Source organism: Odontesthes bonariensis, chromosome 5, assembly GCF_027942865.1.
Source record: "Odontesthes bonariensis isolate fOdoBon6 chromosome 5, fOdoBon6.hap1, whole genome shotgun sequence".
Taxonomy (NCBI): domain Eukaryota; kingdom Metazoa; phylum Chordata; class Actinopteri; order Atheriniformes; family Atherinopsidae; genus Odontesthes; species Odontesthes bonariensis.
In genome coordinates, this window is record NC_134510.1 from 9,734,667 (window position 1) to 9,758,243 (window position 23,577).

The 23,577-nt window shown below is 40.5% G+C and overlaps 1 protein-coding gene across 33 annotated transcripts in view; it reads right to left on the reverse strand.

Annotated features, from left to right (window-relative positions):
* rims2a (regulating synaptic membrane exocytosis 2a) overlaps positions 1–23,577 on the reverse strand; it is a 140,159-nt gene that overhangs the window by 65,794 nt on the left and 50,788 nt on the right. For all 33 annotated transcript variants that reach the window (XM_075464837.1, XM_075464833.1, XM_075464856.1 and 30 more), the window contains one exon: positions 7,886–8,835. In XM_075464837.1, the coding sequence (XP_075320952.1) occupies positions 7,886–8,835 (950 nt within the window). The remainder of the gene's footprint in view (positions 1–7,885; positions 8,836–23,577) is intronic.

The window sequence follows — 23,577 nt, forward strand, 5'->3', positions numbered from 1 at the left end:
ATACAATCAGAGAGGTGCACCACTGTGAAAAGTCTTCAGAAATATATTTTTGGTAGACAACTTATTTCAGAAGAGTAGACAACAGCTTGGCTTTCGTTGAAACAAAGTCAGCATGCTGCTATCTAATTCTACAAGAGCTGCATCTGTAGGAGGAAGCAGGGCAGATCTCTAATGTGTTTAACTAGGGATTCACAACACAGCCTTAACTAACCCTTATCTAAAGTGCACTAGGGAGTGCTTTTAAAGATGAGGCTCTGATTACAACTTCTGTAGTAGTTGTAGACTGTACAGCCTGAGGTGTCTACAGTGATATTACAGTCCTGACATTTCTGGGGCAATTTTTTTTAAAACCTGTTTAAGAAGAAGGGATGATTGGACCCATTAGAATGGAGTATTGAGCACTGGAACCCTTTCTCTCACCCGAGATGTTATAGTTCCATTAAAAGGAACAGTCAGAACAAGCAGAGAATCTTATGAAACAAATATCAATTCAATGTGAGCTTTTCATCTGGCAAGTGGAACCAACTTTGTTATTCAGCGGGACTTGCCCTGTTCTCGCAAGTATATGTACAGAGCAGCAAGATGATGAGCACATCCAATTTGATTAAGAAGCTTAAAATTCCAAGCTAATTAAAGTGAGTGAAAAAATATTGAAGATATTGCTTAAAATTCTCAATAGAGATGTAAAGAATTTAAGGGGGCCAAAAGTTCAAAGAAAAAAAATCATATCCTTGAAGTCTTCAAAGAATCAGTGAAATACCACAGCTCAGAATCTTTGTGCTTTGCATTTACAACCCTGTTAGGAGGAAGGAATTTGCATTTTTATGCTATTTGTTAGAATGTGATCATTTCAAGACTACAGAAATGAGTGATACTAGCATTTAGCCAAGAGCAATACATCAACTGTACATGTGCTGTTGTTGACAAGCTAATGTGCTAAAAATGAATGCACAGCTTCAGTAAGAAATGAAAAAGCACCCATTATGGACATGAATGCTGTGGCAGTACTGGGCTGTCAAATTTCTTGGATCTGTTTTCATTATGAGAACTAGATGACAACTAGATGTGCATCTTTAATCAATAAGAAAACTACAATCTGTGTGGTTTTGACCTATTATGGGTTATCTGAAATTACCACAACATCATAATCAAACATACCAGCTCAAGAAAACATGAAGACAAAGACTGAAATCTTCGACTGGCAGCTTCTTAGTCACTGGTGACCGACAACTTATTGACTGACAGTGATGCTGGTGTGTCCGCAGCTACCAGCTCATGGCAAACCTGTATCATGTGGGTTCATTGGTTGTTCCCAACAATGCAAACTAATTTAATCTAAGATGAAAATAAAAGTTTTGGTCTTCTTAAATCTCTTAGCAAAGTAGCTAGACCTCCTAATATATCTTGACCTTGGAATCTTCAGTTGTTTAGAAATAGCTCCTGTGTGATACTATGATCTTGATTCTCTCATCTCCTCTGAGCTTCTTGGACTTTCCAATTGTTTCAATGATGCTCAGTCCATTTCTATGTTGGCAGAGACAAGCTACCAGCTGCACACGGCCATAATCACTAACAGGAAGTTATGAAGCCTTTGCTTTCACATTTTGTGAGCTTGTTTTATTTAGAATCTGTGCACCAAACTGTTTTTTAAAAGATGTGTGTTGTACAATAATTCTGCCATTGAAAAAAGAACAATTAGAAGAAACAAACGGAGACTGCTAAAAGCCTAATCCAAGCCCAGTCTCGCCACGACACCGTTATCCGTGTCCATTTGTAGGCACATTTCCAACCAGAACTGTATAAAGTGCATCGTGGACATAGGGCTTCAGGCACTGGTAAAGTCATGTCAAAACACTGCACTTGAGCACCCCTTGGGTCTTATACTGTACATCACATTTCCCACACTTCACTTCCTCTGCAAAGAGCTACAGAACCTAATGGATCCAAACAGGACAGGCTTCGTTCAAGCATCAGCCGGCTAAATATTCACACAGAGAAATCAAGGAACTCTGATCTTAGGGTGTAAAAATACACTGGATATGGTTTTCAAAGTAGAGGGGGAAGCAATAGGTGGCTGTAGTATACAAGCCTGAAGAGATGTGGAAAGAAAAACCCATCCACGGAGGAAGATTGCTGTGTAAGTATAGTATCGCTGTGGATAAATATAGCCAGATGGGCCAGTGTCTGAACCCTCAGTTAATGGAAGATCTGCTTTTACTCCAGAGCCATGGCCACCCATTTTTGGCTAAACTGGGGGTGCATTTAATAATGATCTGTTTGGCTGTCAGAACTTTTGTTTCTTGTTCGGACTTATTTGTTCTTCAGAATGCCGTGTTGTAGGGACCAGATGTTCACTTTGAGAGCACATCCTTTGCTGAGGCCAATGTCCTATTTCATAAATAGAACAAATATATATTTTTTCTTTGCCATACTTCGCCTTTTAACCAAGTTAAACAAAATTTGGCTTAATAATTTTTTGCATAAGCTTACTGACGAATACAAATGATAGACAAATGATAATGATCACATATCTCTGCCTTGGCTTTCACGTGCACCTAGAGGAGGAATAAAATTGATGGCCATAATTACAAAACAAAAGTTGGAATAAACTGGTATTATCCTTTAACAAAGCATTATTTAGTGTCATTTGGAACATTTTAGTAGCATTGTTAAATAAAGTTGGGATCTAGCTTTCTGATTAACTCGAATTTTGTTGCCCTTTGTTGTTTTATGTTTTGACATAATCCAAAAACATTATCCATTCTGACTTTTTCTCAACATTTAGATCTATTAATAAGATGAACCTCCAAACTTTTCTCCTTTTCCTTCTCCCACTGCTATCACTGTCCATCCATCAGTCTGAGGCAGCACTAAAAATACTTACTGCATTTAGATATGTAATGTGATAAAACATTATGGATGTCTCATAGGCTTTGGCCAGATAGGCTTTGGCCTCTGTGGCCCTCTAACCAACAGCTGACAGTGGTGATTAACCCCTTTGCCCTCTGCTGGTAATCTGTCAGCAGTATAACGTCAGAGCCCAGTTTGATGTGTTACACTGCTCGCCCCCTTATGAGCAACTCCCTGGCCTTATTTGGTCATGATATTCCAGTGGGTAAAGACTTGTATTTAAGACCAGAAAGATGAAAGGAGAAGCATGTACTGTAAATTACCTTGGATTGACACAGCGTTGTGCTTATGTGTCTGTTTTGGAGCTTTAGATACATTAAATTTAGATGCTTACCTAAGTGTAATCTCTGTGGCAATTCCACTTTCCCATTTCACATTCGCTGTTTAATTCCTCTACCTTCACTAACTCCCTCCTCAGCCTACCTCAATGGTTTTTTTTTTAAAGAACTTGAGGCAAAAAAGGGTTTACAAATGCCTCAATGCTGTCATTGAAGTGTGTATAAACTCTCTCCTTCCCAGAAGCTTTATTAACAGTGGCACACCACAACTGGGCACCGAGCCCCAGAAAGGCACTGTGTGGTTTTTCAGAAAGCAGGAAACTCATCACAGCCATAAATTACGAGCATCAGCACTCTACGCCCAGCCCTGCTGTTTCGCCCCGACTCCGAGGCCCCACAAAGTGCTGATTCAGGTCGAAGGGAGAGTGCAGGCAGTAGCGGAGTTCACTACCAGCAGGCTCTCCATCACTCTGACGGCTCAATAAAAACCAGTGTAAACTATTAATTGGATCATTAATTATTGATGCTGTTTTTACTACAATTCAAAGGGTGAGAGCAGAAAAGAGGCAGGGGTGAAACAGTGTGTATGTTTAAACATAGTCACCATGCTAGGAAGGTGATACAACATCACATTAGAATTGTGATGAAGACTGATCTTAAAAGACTAACATTAACATAAGATATAAAAGGCCAGAAAAAAACCCTTCACGATACACAAAAAGCTACAATATTAAAATAAGACAACATAAGATAACAAACCCAAAAGAATTACTGAAGTGCAAAAACCAACTCCATAAGCTATTAATGAGGATGTAACTTAGGTTGTCAATACACAATGTCCACCTGTCTGCTGTAGTTAGCCAGCCACCCTCTCCTTCTCTGTGTTCGGCACTATTATGAGACTGCATGTCAGAAGAATCGATACAGAGGAAAACTCTGGGAGAGAACCATCACATTAAATCAGTCTCCAGCGCTCACAGACACAGGTCATGCCCATTACAGCACGCACACCCTTTCTCCTCCCGTCTCCTCCCTCTCCTCACTTCCCCATTCTCATCCCATGAAGTCCTCCCTCTTCCTCAGAGTCCGCCTCGAGGCATCTGAGATTTCAGAGCATAACATATATTATGCTTGGCCTGCTGTTACACACCTATCTCATGGTCCAGACAAGCTGGATGCACAAACCCCAAGGCTCTGATGTTTGCATATTGGATGACCAGAAGGTGTTTCTTTTTTCCCGCTCCCCTGTTGCGGTCTCACGTGCAGTTACAACGGGTGTTCTGTGCTGCTATGGCTGTGCCAGTCAAAAGTTTGGACAAACTTACTTATGCATAGGTTTTCTTTTCTTTCGAGTAACTTCTAAAGAGTAAAACATCGTCTAGACCTCTGAACCACAGAGCACACTACACAGCTTTCCTCTCTCTTGGCATTCTCTCAACCAGCTTCAAATACCCAGAATGCCTTTAAACTAACAACTGGAATAAAAAGTTTGTTTGTTCACATTATTGCCTTCTTAATGCATTTGAGAGCATCATTGGAAATATGTCATGGTAGTGGGATGCAGTATTAAGGCATTCCACCACGTTACCTGTACATGCAGGTTAGTTGTAGAACAAGCATAAAAGCAGAACTTCCTCTAAGTGGAATGCAGCCTTCATTATTGCACCTGTGCTTTTCCTACTATTTCAAGTCCAAATGTCTGCCATGAAAATGTCTATAGCCTACCATTTATTGCAGTTCAAGCAGTCTTTAGCTATACTGACATTGCGCATGTTGATATCGTTATGATGGTAAATTTTCAATAATATTATGCACCACTTATTCCACAATCAATCAAACTGAAGCCCAGTAAATTGTTTGGAATGAGATGAACAACAGAGCATAAGAAAAGCTGCCAACAAGTGTCGAACATATTTTATAAATCCTCCAGCATTGTTAGAAAAGCGTGCCCAGTTATTACCCCATGAAGCTGGTTAAGAGAATGCCAAAAGCATGCAAAGATATGATCAAAGTTCAGATGCCTTAGGTTTCCTCAACAATGCAGAAAATAAATTAAAAAATACAGTATAGGCTCCAAATATCCCAAATCTGATGGGCTGTAGTCCGCTGTTTAACCTGAATCATAATCAGTGTGAGGATGTTTTTTAGGAGAATTTTAAATATTTGTTTCATTTGTAATTCTTACTGTTCTAACACTGATGAGAGCAAGTCTTGATCATGCTGTCCACCTGCTTAGCAATACACCTCAGAACATCGCATGTCACAAATTTGGGGCCCAGACTTTGACTAACTTTTCAGTCTTTTATATAATCAAGTGCACTTTGCCATTAAAGGTCACCGTTTTCCCATAAATACTAGAGTTGAACTCTGTTAACAATTTATCAGACTTTCTGAATCAAATCATCCCACTCTTAATTATGTTTGCTGAAAACTAATTCAAAAAATGAATTAACTTTTGAAAAGTAATAACTGATAATGTTAAATATAGAGTGCTCCACATAATAATCAGCTGCTGAGGATAATCAATACCTAATATGGAAAGCTATACTTATTCAGGTCAATGACTGAACTCTTTCCTTTGCTTTTCTTCTCTCTCCAACATAGGCTGATCTGTGTGGGAGGCAGACAAACACAGACAGAAACAACAGAAACTATGACCCTCAAAATAGCCTATTTTCCTTTCATGGCTACCTGAAAATGTGGAAACTCCCACATCAATAATATATTGCTGCTGCTGAGCTGCTTCCCTGACTGTGGAGAACAGTTACATAACAAAGCTGGCAAAATGAATTCTTCTGCTTCCCTTTACAATAAACAGTTCTGGCTTGTAGCACACACTCTGTTCAAGTAATATACACAAAAGTAAAGTGTGGTACTGGACTTTCCTGCTTTCTTTATTTGAACTCTCTTTTTATCTAGAAGCAACTGCTCCTCCCACTTCTTTTATGTTTGCTGGTTTTAACATTTTTCAGGTAAAGGGTGCCTCAGTTACAGGTTTGACAACTAAATCAATTTGCAATTATGACAACGTCAACCAGGTGGAGCAATCAAGAAGTTAATAGACTATACCTTTGATTTCTTTGTTGATTCTATGCAAAATGGCATTTAGTTCAGTTACTCAGTTACTTAATTTTGCCGGTTGTTATGTGAGCTTGTATCTCAAAGCAGGTAGGATTTCGTTTGGTATTTTTAATGTGTGTTTTCATTGTAAACCAAAAAGAGCTGTAACCAATGCTACCACTTCAGTAAGGTCACCAATCATAAACTATAACAAACTTGGCTCCAAAATGAAGGGATAATTCAAGAAATTAATAAATCATTTGAATTCAGTTAACATTTGCCTACTGTTTCCACTAAAATAAATGTCAGAGCCCATTTGAAAACAAATGTTTACTTGCACTGAAAAAGATGAAAACTACTGCTCTAATATGGGTCAATAAATTCTGAGCAGATTATTCTTTTGATACCATTTACCCCAACCATGACCTTGCCTAAGTGGGCTGACTCAAAATGCCATTGCAAATTTGTCAGGATCTACAGCATAGTAACACAACAGCATGTAAGTAGTAATGTAAAAATAGTGATGTAAAGGATAACAGACGAGGTCGCTAGGCTGCAGGAACACATTTCATCAATCTCTGCTCATCTATTACCTTTGATTATTTAAAAGCATCAGTCATATCATAACGCTATTCAGCAAATGAAACTGTTAGTAACTTGTTTTACTGCATGCTGACACCCCAGAACTATCCCTGTGTCTCTGTGTCTGTCAACTGTGCAACACTGTTCATTAGTACTGACCCATCGCGTGAAACAGCTGTGAAAGGACTCTGCAAACATTGGCATAAGACAGCAGAAAAAAAGAGAAAAGCTCGAGAGCAGTGGAAAAGAGTCACTCAAAGCCACAAACATACACACCCATCCGCACAACATATCTAGCAGGCTCAAGAGTGTACAAGCCACCTCCTCCTCAAAGGCAAAGGAGCTGTTGAGGTAGATTCATTAATACATGGACAATCCAGCAATGCTTTGCAAAAACATAAGGCTCATCATTATCAGTTTTTAAAGATGTGCTTTTCTCATATTAGGATTTTGAAGTCAGAGGCTTAATCAAAACAAGTGTAACAGTAAACATGCAAAGTCTGTTTGGGACAAAGAATTTACTGTCCTTTGCTGTTTAAAGTTAAAAACAAAGTTTGTTAAAGAGGCTCACGCTTCCTAAAAATTCTGCCGAAGTTGAAGGGCAATGAAAATGAGTTGCTGATGATGTTAGCTTCAAGAAATATATCAATAAGCTTTTTAACATTTAAAAAAAAAAATTAAAACTGAAAATAATGAGCCATACACATAAAAATACTTACACATATGCGTGCGCACACACACACACACACACACACACACACACATACATACATATGTATAAATATAGACATATATATTTATATATACATATATACACATATACACATATATACAGACTGGGGAATCTCAAAGTTATACAATATCATCCGAGTCAGCAGCATCAAGAATCAATACTGAAAAACAAAATTACGACAAAATTCAAACTTCCTGGAAAAAAAATCAGTAATATTACCAAAGAATGCCTTCACAACTGTGCAAAAAAGCATCTGAAAGGTTTATATTTGTATAACATAGACTAATAAACTCATCTATAAGCAGTTAGAGGAGGCTCCTACCTTTTTCACTGACTGACTCACTCTCTATCTCCACATCCTCACAACTTGTGTACTCCGGTGTGGTGGCCAGCTCCTCCTCTGAGCTGCTCAGTGACACCTGCCTCATCTTCCCTCCCTTTTTGGTTTTGTGGGGTTTGGGGGGTGGGGGCCGCACTGACTCTGACTGGTCAGAGCTTAGAGAGTCATTTCTTAACATACTCTCCATTTTCTCCCTCTTGGTCTTGCGGACAGCTGAATTGGGGTCCAAATGGTGTTGTTGCCTCCTCATTGGATCGCCACCCATCCCTAGGTCTCCTCTTCGCAGGTCCCCTGACCGGTCACCTAGCACAGGGCTACGGTGTGGCGTTGGGGGGCTGTGATTGGAGGTTCTGTGGCTTCCGAGACCAGGACCCATGGGCCCTGGGGAAGAACGGTCAACAGAGTAAGAGCGCTGTCCTGCCATAGGTAGACGGCGCTCAGTGAGGTGCTGACGGGAGAGCCGAATGGGGCCGGGGTCATCCTGCTCTGTGTAAGCCAGAGATACATCACTGTGGCGGCGCTCATGCCTCATCCGGCCAACTTCAGCATGCATCCTCATTTGCTCCTCATAAGGCTGAGGCTTAACAGGATAGCGTGCCAGGTTGGGATCACTGCGGTATCGTGTCTGGAACTCCTCCTGGCGTTGCCGTTGAAGGTCATACTCACTGGGTGGTCCATCTAGCTCTTGGTCAAGTGGGTATTCCTGGGAGTGCCAGCGGCCAGGCCCCCGCCGGTCCCGGTAGCCCATCCGCACTGCATCCTCATCTGGATACATGTGTGGGCCCCGTGGAGCTCGCCGAGGGTCCCTATCCCCATAGTCGGACGGTGATCTGGGCATGCTGCCGTCTGTCGGGGCATACTGTGGGTGGTCGCCCCCCTCCCTTTGGTCGTATGTTTGGTTTGGATCCCTGGATGCAGATGGGCTTCGTTTCCTAAAAATAGAAGAAAGGGGAACAAAAGAGTGGATTTCATTGGTTAGTCCAGTTTTTTTTTTTTTAAGTATATTTTTGGGCTTTTTATGCCTTTAATGATAGGACAGTCTGAGAGCGACAGGAAGCAGAGAGATGGGGAAGACACGCAGCAAAGGGCCGCTCGGTGCGGGAGCCGAACCGGGGCCCGCTGCATCGAGGACTAAGCCTCTGTACATGGGGCGGCTGCTTAACCCACTACGCCACCGACCGCCCCTGGTCAGTCCAGTTTTAAACTGATGTTTTCTAATTCTTTCACTGTACTATATATAGTCGAATGTGAATGTTGTTTACTGTATGTTCCATTACATTTCTAGTGAGCAAGCGTAACAGCATTACAGCTTCACTTTAGTTTGACCTTTTTCTGTGTCAAAACAGGATGGACACCCGCACTGTATCACACACACACACACACACCGAATAAGAGAATAATCTAACTGAAGACCAGGACTAAACGCAACTTTGTTGTCTAACTTTAAAAGTGCAAGAGATTCAACATGCTGCATGATGTTGATGTTTGCTGTTGCTATCAAGTCTTTCAAGATATTCTATTACCAAAAACAGATTTTTCCTTTGAGAATTTACAGATTCACATAGTTTAACTGTCTCCAACAGACCATGTATTATCTAATGTTTAACTCTTTTACAGACTACCTTTAATTCTTCTTCCGATAGTGTCTGAGTAATTGGTTTATATAAGTGCTTAGATAGATTATAAATAATAGGATTAACAGGCCATAGCGCAACCTGACTGGATCTGACCTTACAGTATTTCTTATGAGAGTACATGTGTGTTTGTGTATCATATTGTGCAGTGAGAGAAAGCTGAGGAATCCAACATCTAAATGACATAAGTGCATTGATAAATGATTCAGACAGTCACTGATTTTTTTTATTTTCACTATGCAATGAACGTGGAGGGATGTAAAGAAACATTAACTTGTCTAAGTTCTGACAGAATTTATGAACATCAGAAGAAGCTACCCACATATTTTTCTCTATTCTTTATTTATTCCAGGTGGGTCTAATTATGGCCAGAACTTAGAAGAGATAATACACAAACAATAATGATGATGAACCAAAATCCTTCTCATCCTTCACTCCATTGCGCAATGTTGGAAAAGAAGCGAACTACATATATAGACCATTTTCAAGTATTGTTACAGTCGTCAGCCTCATTTTGTTAAAGTTAGTTGTCAATCATTTTATCATTGTCTGGTTGTCAAAAAGGAACAACGTGGATGAAAAACTTTGAGGAGGCTAACTGTGCATTAATGCATTTATTCCTTTGTTCAAAATTAATCATTCATATGCCACTTTTGTCCTACATTTCTCTGATTTTTCCTTCAAAGTAATAATGAGATTTTGGTGAGGAAAAAGCTCTGTGAAGCATCCCCTTAATTTTGTACATGACAACTTTCCATAAATTTCAAAGGGCTTCATAAATCACTGCTGCCAGCCCGGCTCACTGACCAAGGTAAGGATTTCTCGCGTGTTTCACTGATTCACCGAGGAGAACAAAGGAGGTTTGGCCCTTGCCTCCTGCATCACAGACCATTTGGGTCTGAGCAGAATGGACATGTAATACATTAGATAGAAGCACTAAAGAGAGGCACACATTGGCAAAGATGTTTTATATGTTCTGTGTTGAACACAGCTCCGGGGAGGGGGCGGTGTGATGAATGATCACTGTACACAAGTTCATGAACTGCTGTACGTTTAAAATATGCGCTGTTAGAAAGGGGCAGAAATTGTTGTTTTTTTTTAAAAGGATTTTTTCGGTCCTAGTGGCCTTTCCGATAAATTGCTTGACAGAAAATGGGGCAGAGAGCGAGAGAGGGGAAGGACATGCAGCAAAGGGCCCCCCTCGAACCGGGGGACTGCTGCGTCCCGTTGAGCTAACCGGCGCCCCAGAAAGGGGCAGAAGCTGAACTACTGTGCAGGACAAAATGTGCTTTCCAAAACATCCGTACAGGAAGCCGGCTTCCCTTAGGAGTAGAAGAACAGGACATTGTTATATAAAAAAGAAATAAAGAAAAAAAGCGCAAAAAAGAGTATAGAATGAAATATACTAATCGTTGCAATGATTACATCGAACATGAATGTTAGTGTTTGCCCATGAACACTAGATAGAAATACCAGGCAAACTATGACAACTTTGCGAGGTAATAAAGATGACGCTGTCTTTACACTAGAGAAAGCCAAGTTTCACACACATAAAGACAATTTCAAACGAAAAATTTACATCAAACATGAAAACACTAAATGGATACAAAATATCTAAAATAGATATATGAAATAAAATGCTTTATATAATGAATAAAACAATTTTCACTCAATCCATATTCAAATGTACTGAAAGAGTTGAATAAAAATTGTAAAGCAGTGTGAGGGTGGCCAATCTTGCTCAAAGATCATGTGACAATATTTGCGGTAGAATCCAGATACACACTCTGAACACAACTCTCCCTGCATATTTATTTGAAGTTGCTGACTGTATAAAAAGATGGATGTAGCCACTGTGGCATCACCCACTTTTTCTGGATTCCTGTTCTGAAGCCTTGAGTTTTGCATATTGACTATCTTCATCTTGGTCGTATGCTAATATACCAATTTTTAAGGCTGTCCCCAATATAGGATCATCTGGTTTTCCAAGTCTAGTTTACAGTTACATTTCTTGCTTCTTAGTGGCAAAAAAATGTAAATCCTGATTTAAATGTTTGATTAACTCACTAATATTATAAATTCTTAAGATGGTTATGTTATCTTAAGATAGTAAATGAATCAACAAAATTGTAAGGCTAAAGATACTGAGGCTAAACCATTCAGTCCAATACTTTGCGGCCATTGTTCAATTACCAACCAATGTAGGCTGCCAGTGTTAACCTTTTTCGCTACTGGATGTACACTATATTGCCAAAGTTTTCACTCATCTGCCTTTACACGCATATGAATTTAAGTGACATCCCAATCTTAATCCATAGGATTTAATATGACATTGGCCCACCCTTTGCAGCTATAACAGCTTCAACTCTTCTTGTTGGAAGAGTCTTGTTGGAAGAGGAAGGGGTCATCCCCAAACTGTTTCCACAAAGTTGGAGCATGATATTGTCCAAAATCTCTTGGTATGCTGAAGCATTCAGAGTTCCTTTCGCTGGAACTAAGGCGCCAAGCCCAGCTCCTGAAAAACAATCCCACACCATAATCCCCCTTCACCAAACTTTACACTTGGCACAATGCAGTCAGACAACCACCTGCACGCTGGTGTGGTTGTTAGCACCATTGCCTCCCAGCAAGAGGGATCCAGGTTCAATTCCCGGGGCCTTTCTGTGTGGAGTTTGCATGTTCTCCCCTTGTATGCGTGGGTTCTGTCTGGGTACTCCTGGCTTCCTCCCACCACCCAAAAACATGCATGTTCATTGGTGACTTTAAATTTGTCCCTAGGAGTGAGTGTGAGTGTTGGTTGTGTGTCTCGTTTGTCTCTGTGTGGCCCTGGGATGGACTGGTGACCTGTCCAGGGTGTACCCTGCTTCTTGCCCAATGACAGCTGGGATAGGCTCCAGCCCCCCCCGGTGACCCTAAACTTGGATTAAGCGGATATAGAAAATGGATGGATGGATGGATTGATAGATTTAGGCAAAACTACTTGGCTAACTGCAGTTTTAAGTACACCCTTTGACATTGCTAACCAAATGTTGGGCCACACTCTCCCATAACAGTGACATCCGCAAAAGAAATATTTTGGGCATCGCTTCATAGCATTTACTACTGTTATAGCAGACTTGTGGGGAAGTCTTTTGGACTATGATGTGTGCTCCAAAACTACTTAAGGCCACCTACCTGGAACGAAATACAACACCAATGGGTGCTGACAAAGCATCTGTATGTGGTCAGGTTGGCTTGAGAATGATTCTATTTGTGCAACTTTAAAAACTAACAAAATTTCAAAGAAAAGTCCTAATTGACTGAATATCTAAATGATTTAAATGTAGTAATGTGATATTTGAAAGAAGAAGAAGAAGAAGAAAAAGAACAAGAAGAAGGTGGCACAGGAAGTGTTAACCTCGACATGTGTGGGAGGATGGAACAAGTGAACAGTCAAAAAAAAGGCCTTCTTCTTCTTCTGTATTAATCTCATCAACCGTAAGACAAAAGTGTGTAAAAATATTGCAATAAACTGTTTATAAGATGGTAGATGTTTTGCAGAAACAGTAAAAAAAAATCTATTTCATTTAAAAAACACTGCTGCAATCATAGCACCAAATTTGAATAGCAAACACAAGTCAACAAGTCTCTAATGGACGAGCACTTAAATGAATGCATTTTTATTTATTTTTTTATAAGAGACATAAAATGAAGCCACTTTGAATCCCTGGAATGCAGCCAGCACACACACAAGTGACTTCTCCTTTCTGCTTCACATCAAAACAAATGCCTCCTGTCATCTTTGCATCGAAACTCACAAGTGATTCTGACAAAGCTGGAGAAAACACTGAGGGTTACTTCATTATATTCATGAGATGTTCCTGATCACTAACTGAGTGGTGCTTCATTCAAAAAGTCAAAGGGAAACTGTAGCAGAAATCATGTGCAGGGGGGCAGGCACTGTGACTTGGGGTGGGAGAGTGAGGGAGAACGTGATGTGCATGAGAAAAATCTCTTTATACTGTGATATGCTGATTGTGGTACTGTGTGTTATGTGTGTGATTGTCTTATATTTACTTGTGCATGACTGTGTTTGTGGCTCTGCATGTCTCGTATGTGTGCTGCGGTGGCGGCTTTAAAAAAATGTGTCACATTGGCACTGAAGATGTCCCAAGGGCTTCAGGCTCATGTCCTCTCTGAGATGTTGTCTTGAAAGGCAACACCAAGAACACAAAATTGCACATAGTAGATGCACATATCAACTACAACAGACATTAACAAACTGCTGTGTGACAAGCTCTAACTCATCTTGACACAAGTATTACATTTCCCTGCTCCCGTTTAGCCTTGTATGTCCTGCCTGTCCAAACACAGAAACGCCTATGGCAACTTGCAAGCAAGCTAACAACTCTGCTCCACTCCCCTCCATCAGCATCTGCATCGTGATGCTAATGCTGTCTGTACTCAACCAGCCTTCTGTATATACAAAAAAAATTGTGCTGTGCAATATTCCCCCAATGCTATGGCTGCATCTGCCACTGTTATAGCCTCTACATACAGTATAGCTCTGAGCTATTCAGAGCTCTGCCGTGACACACTCTGTTGACTTTAGATCTGCATTCTATCCTCTGTGACAAAGACAGAAATATAACAAAAGGAAAAGGAGATATCATCCACAATGAATGTGAGTTAGAGGAAGCATGAAATAATATAGAACAGCAAATGTCAGTTACCTGAGTCCTGTTGCTAAACATACAGCTGGTGTTCTATTCGCATTCAGCATCTTGTTAGTCAGGCACAGACATGAGGAGGTAGGATGGGACTGCACAGTATTATGATGCCCATGATGGTATAGAGAAGCCTGGTTACTGGCATGACTGAGTCACAAACCACACTGCAACATACTCCCTCCATCACATCCCCTTACAGTATATTGCAAGATTCGTGTGTGACGTCCCCACAGACATAGCACAGAGGCATAGCACAAGCAACGTGGTATGTACCAGATCTACAAGCAGTGAATCAACCTGAAAGACCTACAATAGTGAGGCATCTTAACTGTCTTCATGATAGATAATAGGAATAAAGTTCAGAGCTTGTATGCATTCCTGCTGTGGGAGTAAAAGCAGCCCTTGGTAATGCTGTTGTTCTACTCTGAGCTAACTATAGAAATCCTCTGCTGTAGCAGTGCATCATTCAGTTACATGCAAGGACAGAGATGACAATAAGATTCAACTACAGGAAGGTGACTGTGACTTTTCGCTACTGTTTTAGCTAACATGGCAAAGTATATTGACAAAGATGTTTTATTTTCGAGGTGGGTGGGTTTAATCATTCTAACGTTTGATTTTCAACATTTGCATTAACATGGCTTCACATGTTGCCAACATAGCCTTAAATACCTGCAGGATTCTAAAGGTAATTCCAGTTATACAAAAAAAATTTTTTAAGGCAGCATAATGTATCCAATCCATGGCTCACAAAAAATCATGGGATTATATGGGCTTGAAAGATTAAAAAGTGCGACCCAAAAAGATTAGATGTGACCTGACATGCTCGCCATGATAAAACCTTTATATGGTGTTTTTTATATTTTTTTATTTAACAACACATTAAACAATGGGTAAATATCTACGTTTCGCTCTGTTATAATGAGAAGTGAGCCTGTCTGTGGTGGCTGTCCCAACCTGCCTCAAGAGATGCGTTTCTTCTCTGACCCACTGATCACAAAACATCCACAACCTGTTACAAGGCTGAAAACAGTCTAGATTGTGGTCTCTCGCTCTCTCGCTCTCACTCTCTCTCTCTCAGTCTGTGTATACACATTTGTGTATCCCTGGTCTGTGTATGATGAATGAACTGAGACCAAGCAGGAAGCCCCGGTCATAAATCATAAACATCGGATGTAGTTTTATGATCAAATCTGCAACACGCAGGCTAGTGATCAAATTACTGTAGAGTGGAAATATTTCAGCCTTTTAGACTACAAATCTACGAGACACTGCCAACGATCTTTGTGCTGTCCTTGTCATGCATAATCTCTGCACGAAGGAAGATCAGTCGTTAGCTTAATACAGGGAATCATGGTTATTTTTCACATGAACACATCTTCGGTTCAGAAATTGATATACTCTAATCAATCAAAATATAAAACTGCCATGATTTTTATATTGTGCTGAATCATATTAGAAATAGCTAGATAAAAAAAAAAGTAATTATATTACAGTTAAGATGGTTTTATAATCGAAGCAAAAAAAAAAAAAAGTAACAATAAGAAAACCTTTTCTTAATTATTTCTGTGGTGAATTTAGACAATGTGGACCTTCATCCTTATGCCTGTAGGTTATGTTCATAGCCCATTTAAACCAAAGAAATGCCACATGCACAAAGATCAATAATTTAGAGTCATGAATCCTTCAGGGACACTGTTAGTTTCATGCTCTCAGCAGCAAACGTAGGTTCCAAGCTGATATACAAACTGACAGACCGTCTCTGTCGCTACAGCTTTCTCATTCAACGTATTGGCTGAGCTTTATATTAGCTGAAATTTTTGGGATGCTCTAAGGACCACAATGCTATGATGAAGTTGCTACTTTGTCACAGAAGCTTTTAAGCACTGGTGTCATAATTATGCTATAGGCAAAGACAACAACTACTCCTTCCTCTGCAAAGTAATGGACCAGACTTCACAACTGCACAATGTTAAATATATAAACTATGAACACTATAATAAAAAGTAAGTACAGCACACATCATTAGACAGATCAGATTTACAATGTATATGCTAAGATAAAAATAAAAAAAACTATCAAATAAAACATTTCTAAACATTGCATTTTCCCTCATTCTACAGGCAAACTGCTTCTAACAACCTAAATCGAGAGTAATAACCAACCTTAATGAATGCAACTGGCAATTTTTAGGGAAGTAGCTCAGTTCAAATCTCTGACGTCGCTCCACACATTCTATGCACAATCCATTTGCAAAAGATATCCAGTTCGTTCCAAAGTACCGAGTGGCAGTGCAGTCTTGCAGTCTACAGCACGATGTTAATGTTGTCCTTTCAATCCACTCTCCCACAACACTAAAAAATACTCTGGTCTTATTTCTAAGGGGTTACGGATGATGTGCTCATAGGTTAAGTCTTGCAGCAGCTCTCATCGCACAGAGAGTGTGACACCAGCTCTGTCTCCTCTGCTTCTGCTGCTGTTGAAGAAACCCGTTAAATAAGAAAGTCAAAAGCAATCAAGGTGAAAATGCAACGCTGCCCCCGTGGGGATGGTGCCACCTCTACTACGCCTTTAATGGAGAGAAGTCAAATGAGAACAAATGAGTGGTGCTGTGTTGCAGAGCTTTCCTCTTGGAAGGAATCTGTCCCACTAATGACAGCAATACAACCTGGAACAGTTTCAATGGAAAGCCAAAAAGAATGAGAATGTGTATGAGAAATGAGAGCAAAAAAGAGGAGAAAAAATATTTCTAATAGTCCACTTAAAGATGCAGCATCACTCTCGCACTCCTTGCAAGACAGACTCAGGCAGTTGCATTGAATCTGGGACGACCCTCATGGCAAAACAAGCACATCCAATCTCCTTGTTGAGTGGCAAAGTCAAAACCAGTTTAAAAACAGTAAGTGGGAACCAGAGTGCTAAAATCCTAATGTCCAAATGACAGTATAGCAGCAATATGACCTGTTTTGACAGTCTGCTCCATCTAAAGCAACCTGACACACTGCTGGATTTGGATAAATGGCACGGTTTATGACAGTGCTGCAATGGCTTCTGGGGGCTTGAGAGAGAGCCGATTTTCCGATTTAACACCATCATCATGTGATCTCTACAACTGGCTGGAGATCGAGCAGCGACCCCGTTCTGCCACTGGCCGCTCAGTCCTCCGCCTAGGGAAGGATTACATTCCTTGGCTGATTACTATCTATCACAAATCATAAGCAGATTAAGAGTTCTCACCTAAGCTCAGTCTGAGATCCTATGATCCTTAAACTGAAAAAAATTACATGGTTTATATACTTTTTTATTTTTATCCATGAGGGGGATTTTCAGGTATCAAATCAAACATAGAAGGGAAAAAGAGAGAAAAACACAGACAGAGACAGAGAAAGGGAGACTTCTATGAACTGCTACTACTCAGTGTACTGTATGTTTGTGGACGGATGTAGTATGATGGGTGGCATCTGTGTGTCTCTGAAGGCACTCTTCCTCACTCGTTCTCTTCTATTTTCAGCCACACTTTTCACAATTGTTTCCATGTTTATCCTTTCACTTTGTATAGTCGCTCCTCACATCTGCCCTCCTTAGACTGAGGATCTGCTGCTATGTACTGCTTGTGATGGTGGTTGTGACCGTTGACTGATAGAAATGCCACAGAAAATGGATCATTGACCCAGTGTTTCGAAGGACAGGAGTGTGTGTGTGTGCCTTAATTACAGCACCAGTTTCCATACAGTAAATGCTACAGTCTATTTTACTGGCTCAACTGCAGCAGGACATTTTCCCTTCATACTTCCTGGTATCATACTGTTTTGAAGACTATGGCTTGTTTTGAAAACTAAATAGTCTACATAGTATGCACTTCACCAGCAATGAAAAAAGTGGTAAAAGTCAAGAAGTTCTTGTCCTGTTTTTGAATAAAACCAAGAACCTATTCTAGACAAATTGTGAAAACTAGTAAATGCGTCTGTCCCTCCAAAGTAACATTGTTCTTCCAAACTTCTCAACCATGTACCGAGCTGTATACATCAGAGCCCACTCCTGTAAAGAGGTTGAGCAGCCCAGCATCTATCAGTTCAGATCAAAGCGACTGCAGATCGGTGAGTAGATTCACTCATTCAAAGACTGTGTCCCTATGTCTGTGCGTGCATCAAGCTCTGCTTTGTGAATTCATGCTGTATGTTTAAATGCTGTAAGGTTAATATGTTGTGTTTTCTGCACTGCATAGCCTGGTAGGTTTCCTTTTTAAGAAGAAGCACTGCTAGTACTCTATGTAGGCCAAGCCCCAGCTGAATATGCCATTAAGATTAGCTACAAGTCAGGCCTGTGACACTGCTGCTTGCTCCTCCCTACTCTACAGAGTGAGGTTAGGGAAGCAGAGTATGTGCACTTTTTTTTTTATCATACTGCCAGGACCAGCAAGCATTAAAAAAATGCACATCACAGCTGGAATTTAATGAAGCGATCACCTACGTAGAGCAGAAAAACAGCCAGACAGTTAGCTGGGGCAAATTTTGAACAGTGCAGAGATGCAGTCAGCAACTGCACAATTTATTTACTTCCTTCAGTTTGAGTTGAGCACGGCTACACCATAACACAACGTTTGGGTGAAGTCTTCAGCCAGATATTTAAGCAGGGCTTATTAACTTGTTTGTTCTGCTTCTTGTATCTTTTCTACACAGTTTAGCAAGATGCAGCTCAACGTTCAAGTCTTCATTACTTAACATCATAGACGTCAAAGTAAGGAAAGAAAGTTTCTTCATTCAATGAATCATTTCATTGTCCTTAACACCTGAATGAAAGGCAACAAACTGCTGCTTTATCTGATTAAATCTTTTAAGTCTGTTGAACTTCTGACAGCGTCCAGCATCAGTGATAGATGTGTGCAAATGATTGCTTTGCTGCACCTGTAAATAGAAAAATACTGATGACATGGTGTATCCACACATCCTGGAGCACACTGCTACATCAGCAAGGTGAAAAGCTACAGCACAGGAGGTCTAAAAAAAAAAACAGACGTTTTCACAGCATGTTGGGTAAACTTTTGAAAAGTTATTTGAGGATAGATTTGAAAATAGCACTGATTCATCATCGTGCTACACACACATTGGTAAAACTGACCAAACCAGTCCAAGTATACACGCGTCACACTAAAATCGCACGTGCACAAACATTTTACAAATACTTTCCAACTTAACATGGAAGCATTGAAGTGCTCCCTTTCCTACCTCCTGCTATGCGGTTGCATAGAAACTGCTCAGTGCTTGTCAGTCATTGTTCATTATATGAAGTGCTCTGTGTAGGGAAGATGCAATGATTTATTTTGGTATTTCAAACTTCACATATTCTATTAAAACCAAATTTTTGGGTTTAGTTCTGCAATGGAAAAGTCTCCCCATCTTGTTCTCCCTCTGACACACAAGTCATTTCACATACACATGGCCTCCACACATGCATTTCTTTGTGGTTCTGCTAAGTATGCATTTTTCAATCCAGTGAGCAAGCTCCATTTGAAATCAAAGGCAGTGACGCTGCTCGACTGTCTGGCAACACAGAAAGTGAGGAGGTAATGAAAAAAGCTGAGGGGTGAGTCAGACCATGCTTCAATAATCGTTCTTGCCCAAAATAACATCTGTGCATAGAGCAATCACTCTCTCTGGAAACTGACAGCAGTTCAAGTTGATCTGGACTCCTCACATCTTTTCCCTACATCGCTCTCCACCTCCATCCCACTCTACACACACACATATATGACCCCACCTCTCCTGTTACCTCTACTACCTCAATGTTACTTGTGTCCTTTAAGTCTGTTATAATCAGTGCATAAGACAGCAGCAGCACAGTCTAAGGTGGAAAAATGTCAAGTTGTCCCCATACCAAAGGCCAACAACCTTGTTGTGTATATTTACAAGACAAATTGCAATTACTTCTCAGTGAGAAGAACGTGTATGAGGTGTGTTTACAAGCGAGTAATGTTTCTTTGATTACTGTCCAACCACTGATGACAAAATATTATGGGGTCCATGCTAAATAGTTTTAATATGCTTGGTACAAGGCTTCACATCCTGCATTTTGTGCCATAACACACCTTGTAATTCCTTTCTCTTCCTGTTAATGGTCCTTGTCAACAAATGTAGGCAGTCATCTCACATTATCAACTTCATTCTTGTAATTGTGCACAAAACCTCCAAACCCATTTGGCATTCTCTAATTCCACCCAATCTGTCTCACGATCAGTTTTTCTCTGTTTAGAGAATTAAAGCCGCAATCCCTCAAAATAAAACTACTTGAGTTTAAATCATGTTCCACTTGTAGTCAAATTTTCATTTTATGCTAACACACAAACAAGCAGAAAAAGGGGCTTAGTTAGTCACTGCCAGGGTAAATGCTGCATTTCACAAATCAAACACATTTGATCCAAATCCCCACCAAAATTGTACAGGGGTCTTTCTTTGCCTATGTTGAAGCTCTCCACCAAGTTTCAAGAGGTTAGGCTTTGTAGTTTTTGCAAAATCTTGATGGCAAACCAACAAACACAACAAATCCACCAGTCAAATAATCTGCTTAGCTTTGTGATGATAGCCAAAAAAAACAACTCAAAATTATAATATCACAAGTCTTAAAAGCCATTTAACAGGTCTTAAAAAGACACATCAATAGCAAGCCTGAATTAGCGTACAGGAGTATGATGTCGGTCTTGTGAATATTATCTGAGGTGGGTCTGGAACCCACCTTACTGGGAAAAGCAGATGCTTGTGCTAATTACAAAAGCAATATAACATCTTCAGAAGTTATTAAGATGCTTCCCTCCTGTGCCACAAAGTACTTGGTCCTCCATTTGCTACCTTCAAAAAACCCAGAGTCCACACACTTATCAAAGTAGGGGGGTCTCTTCAATAAATTTACGAGGGTCACCTCAATACCAGAAAGTAGCTTTTTTGTTGCTGAGATCAATATAACATAACACCATCCAAATGATGTATCAGACACATTTCTTTACAGATACTGTCACAGACAAAGCACAGAAATTTTCGGGGAGAGGAGGATTAATCATTAGCCGCATTCGGACAGAGCAGTTCTAAGAACGCCGGTCCTCCTCGAATTTCGTTCTGATAACTGTCCTTCCCCAGCGGAACTGTTTCAGTCTGCATTCCCACATGAGTCGGGACTGATGCGACGCAACCGTCTGCGTCAGTGACGTGTTACTTTAGCGCCACATTCAACAACAAAACAAAACCTGGTAAAAGTAAGGAGAGAAGAAAAAAACACCACAAAGAAGCTAATATGGAGAGCGGGGAGGCCACCGTGTTCATGGTCTGCATGATGGTGATATTAATCATGGACGATCACATATGGCGTCTAACATGGAGGCTGGAAGAGCTCACAGAGAGAGTCAGGAGACGAAGGATCGAGCGCAGGCCATACTTCTTCATTTCATGAAGGAAGGAGAGCAGAGCGCCGCAGACAAAGGAGACCACGTGCAAGTTTAACTTATTAAACACGCGCAGGTTGTGTCTGTGTCGTATGAGTAAACATTTCAGCCGTGACAACATGACAAGGGGCGGAGCTACCGACCACCAAACACCTCCGTCAGATGTGTTCCTATAGAACCCAGAAAAGACCCAGCTGAGGAGAAGGAGCTGAAATGGTTATAGGAACTGAGGGCGATGGTCCCGAGTTCCTGTATGTGCGAATGCGGGAGAAAACGGCCCCGCGGATTAAAAGGTTAAAACGTTCCTAGAGTGCAAATACGGCTAGTGTCCAAAAACATCCATTGGAGAGATGATTCCATTTTAAAGAAGCCACTGAAGCCAAATCACCCTAGTGTACCCCAATACGTATGTCTATGGCTTGGTACTGGGTAAAATCCAATTAAGATACACTACTTGCTGTATTGTACACTGGTTGTCCAACTTAAAGTCTAATTTGCCCAGTCACAAGGTTAATGACAATTACCCACAATGACTTCCCATCATGGGCCCCTGCATGCAAAGTACTCGGTAAGTTCTAAGTTCTAAGTTCTAAATTCTAATATTCTTATGAAGAAACAGACTGACAAAAGAGAGAACTCGAGCCAACAACACCAAATGTTTATTCCACTGAGACAAATAACCTTGAGGTTTTGTGGAGAAGAAGTGTACAAAAGGTTCCACTGGAGCAACCACATCAGGTTACCTAATCCTCTCAGTCCTGTTCAGTCTATCTTAACGTCAGATGCTGCCTGGCAGCAGACAGGAAGCTGTGCAGAACGGAAACGGGGTACCTTCAAAACCCCCTTCTGAAACCCTTTTCTTGTCTGAGAGAAGTCACAAACACACACACATATACTTATACAAATGCCTTCCTTGATTATGATCAAGGAAAAATCATGGAGCTCTGCTGAATTTAAGAGTTGAAGGGTTTACGGGAGCCAACAAAAAAAATAGATTTGGTTAGAAATTAGATTGCGCATTTAAAAAAACTAAAGTTTCAGTTACTCAACTATACATTGAGAAATATCAGATATTACCCTTCTGCTAAGTAACTCCTTTCAAGACTTACTTCATTCGTGCGACACTGCTGCATCAATATTTATCCATTTTTATAATAAAAGACAGATGCAGATAAGAAGATTTCAACAACTGACAGGTAAAACTGAGTCAATTGATTACTAAGTACGTTCAAATAAGCCTGAATTAAAAACAAATGAAGTCATCTCCACTTTAAAGCAAAAATATATTACATTTTTTCAAACACAACAGCAGTACTACAAATCATCAGAGGTTCATCTACAAAGAATAAAAGCTTTGTGAAGAAATTTCGATCTCTCTTTTCATCTGACTTTGAAAGAAGGCCCTCACTACTCGCTGTGTGCTCAACACAAAAACCTTTTCCCCAACGCTCAATGGCATTGTCAAGCCAGTCGCTAAATCGATCAACCATGGGGTCAGACTTTTGTACTTTTGTACAGGCTCCTGTGGCTCCATCTTATGCTTCTATTGCAATTTACAAGAATCTGTTGTCCCTATTGTAGATAAGCAGTCAGAGCCAGGAGGAGTATCTAACTGTCATTGCCGCTTCTAGGTAGTGTCGGTTACTAGTGTGTCCATGACGGGCCTGCAGGGGGTTGCTCTGGAAGCAGAGCTGTAGCACAGCAGAGAGGGAGTTGGAGGGTATTCATTAAAATTTTCAAGTCAAGTCCACCTTCTTGTCAAGATTCTGCTTTAACGGAGTCTTTTGTTTACATTTTGACTTCCTGCTGCAAAAAAACACATCCCAAAACCGCCTGTAAAGTTTAGTTATAGCTGTGTAAATGAGAGAAATATGGTTAAGACGGCGATAGGTGAGAAATGCT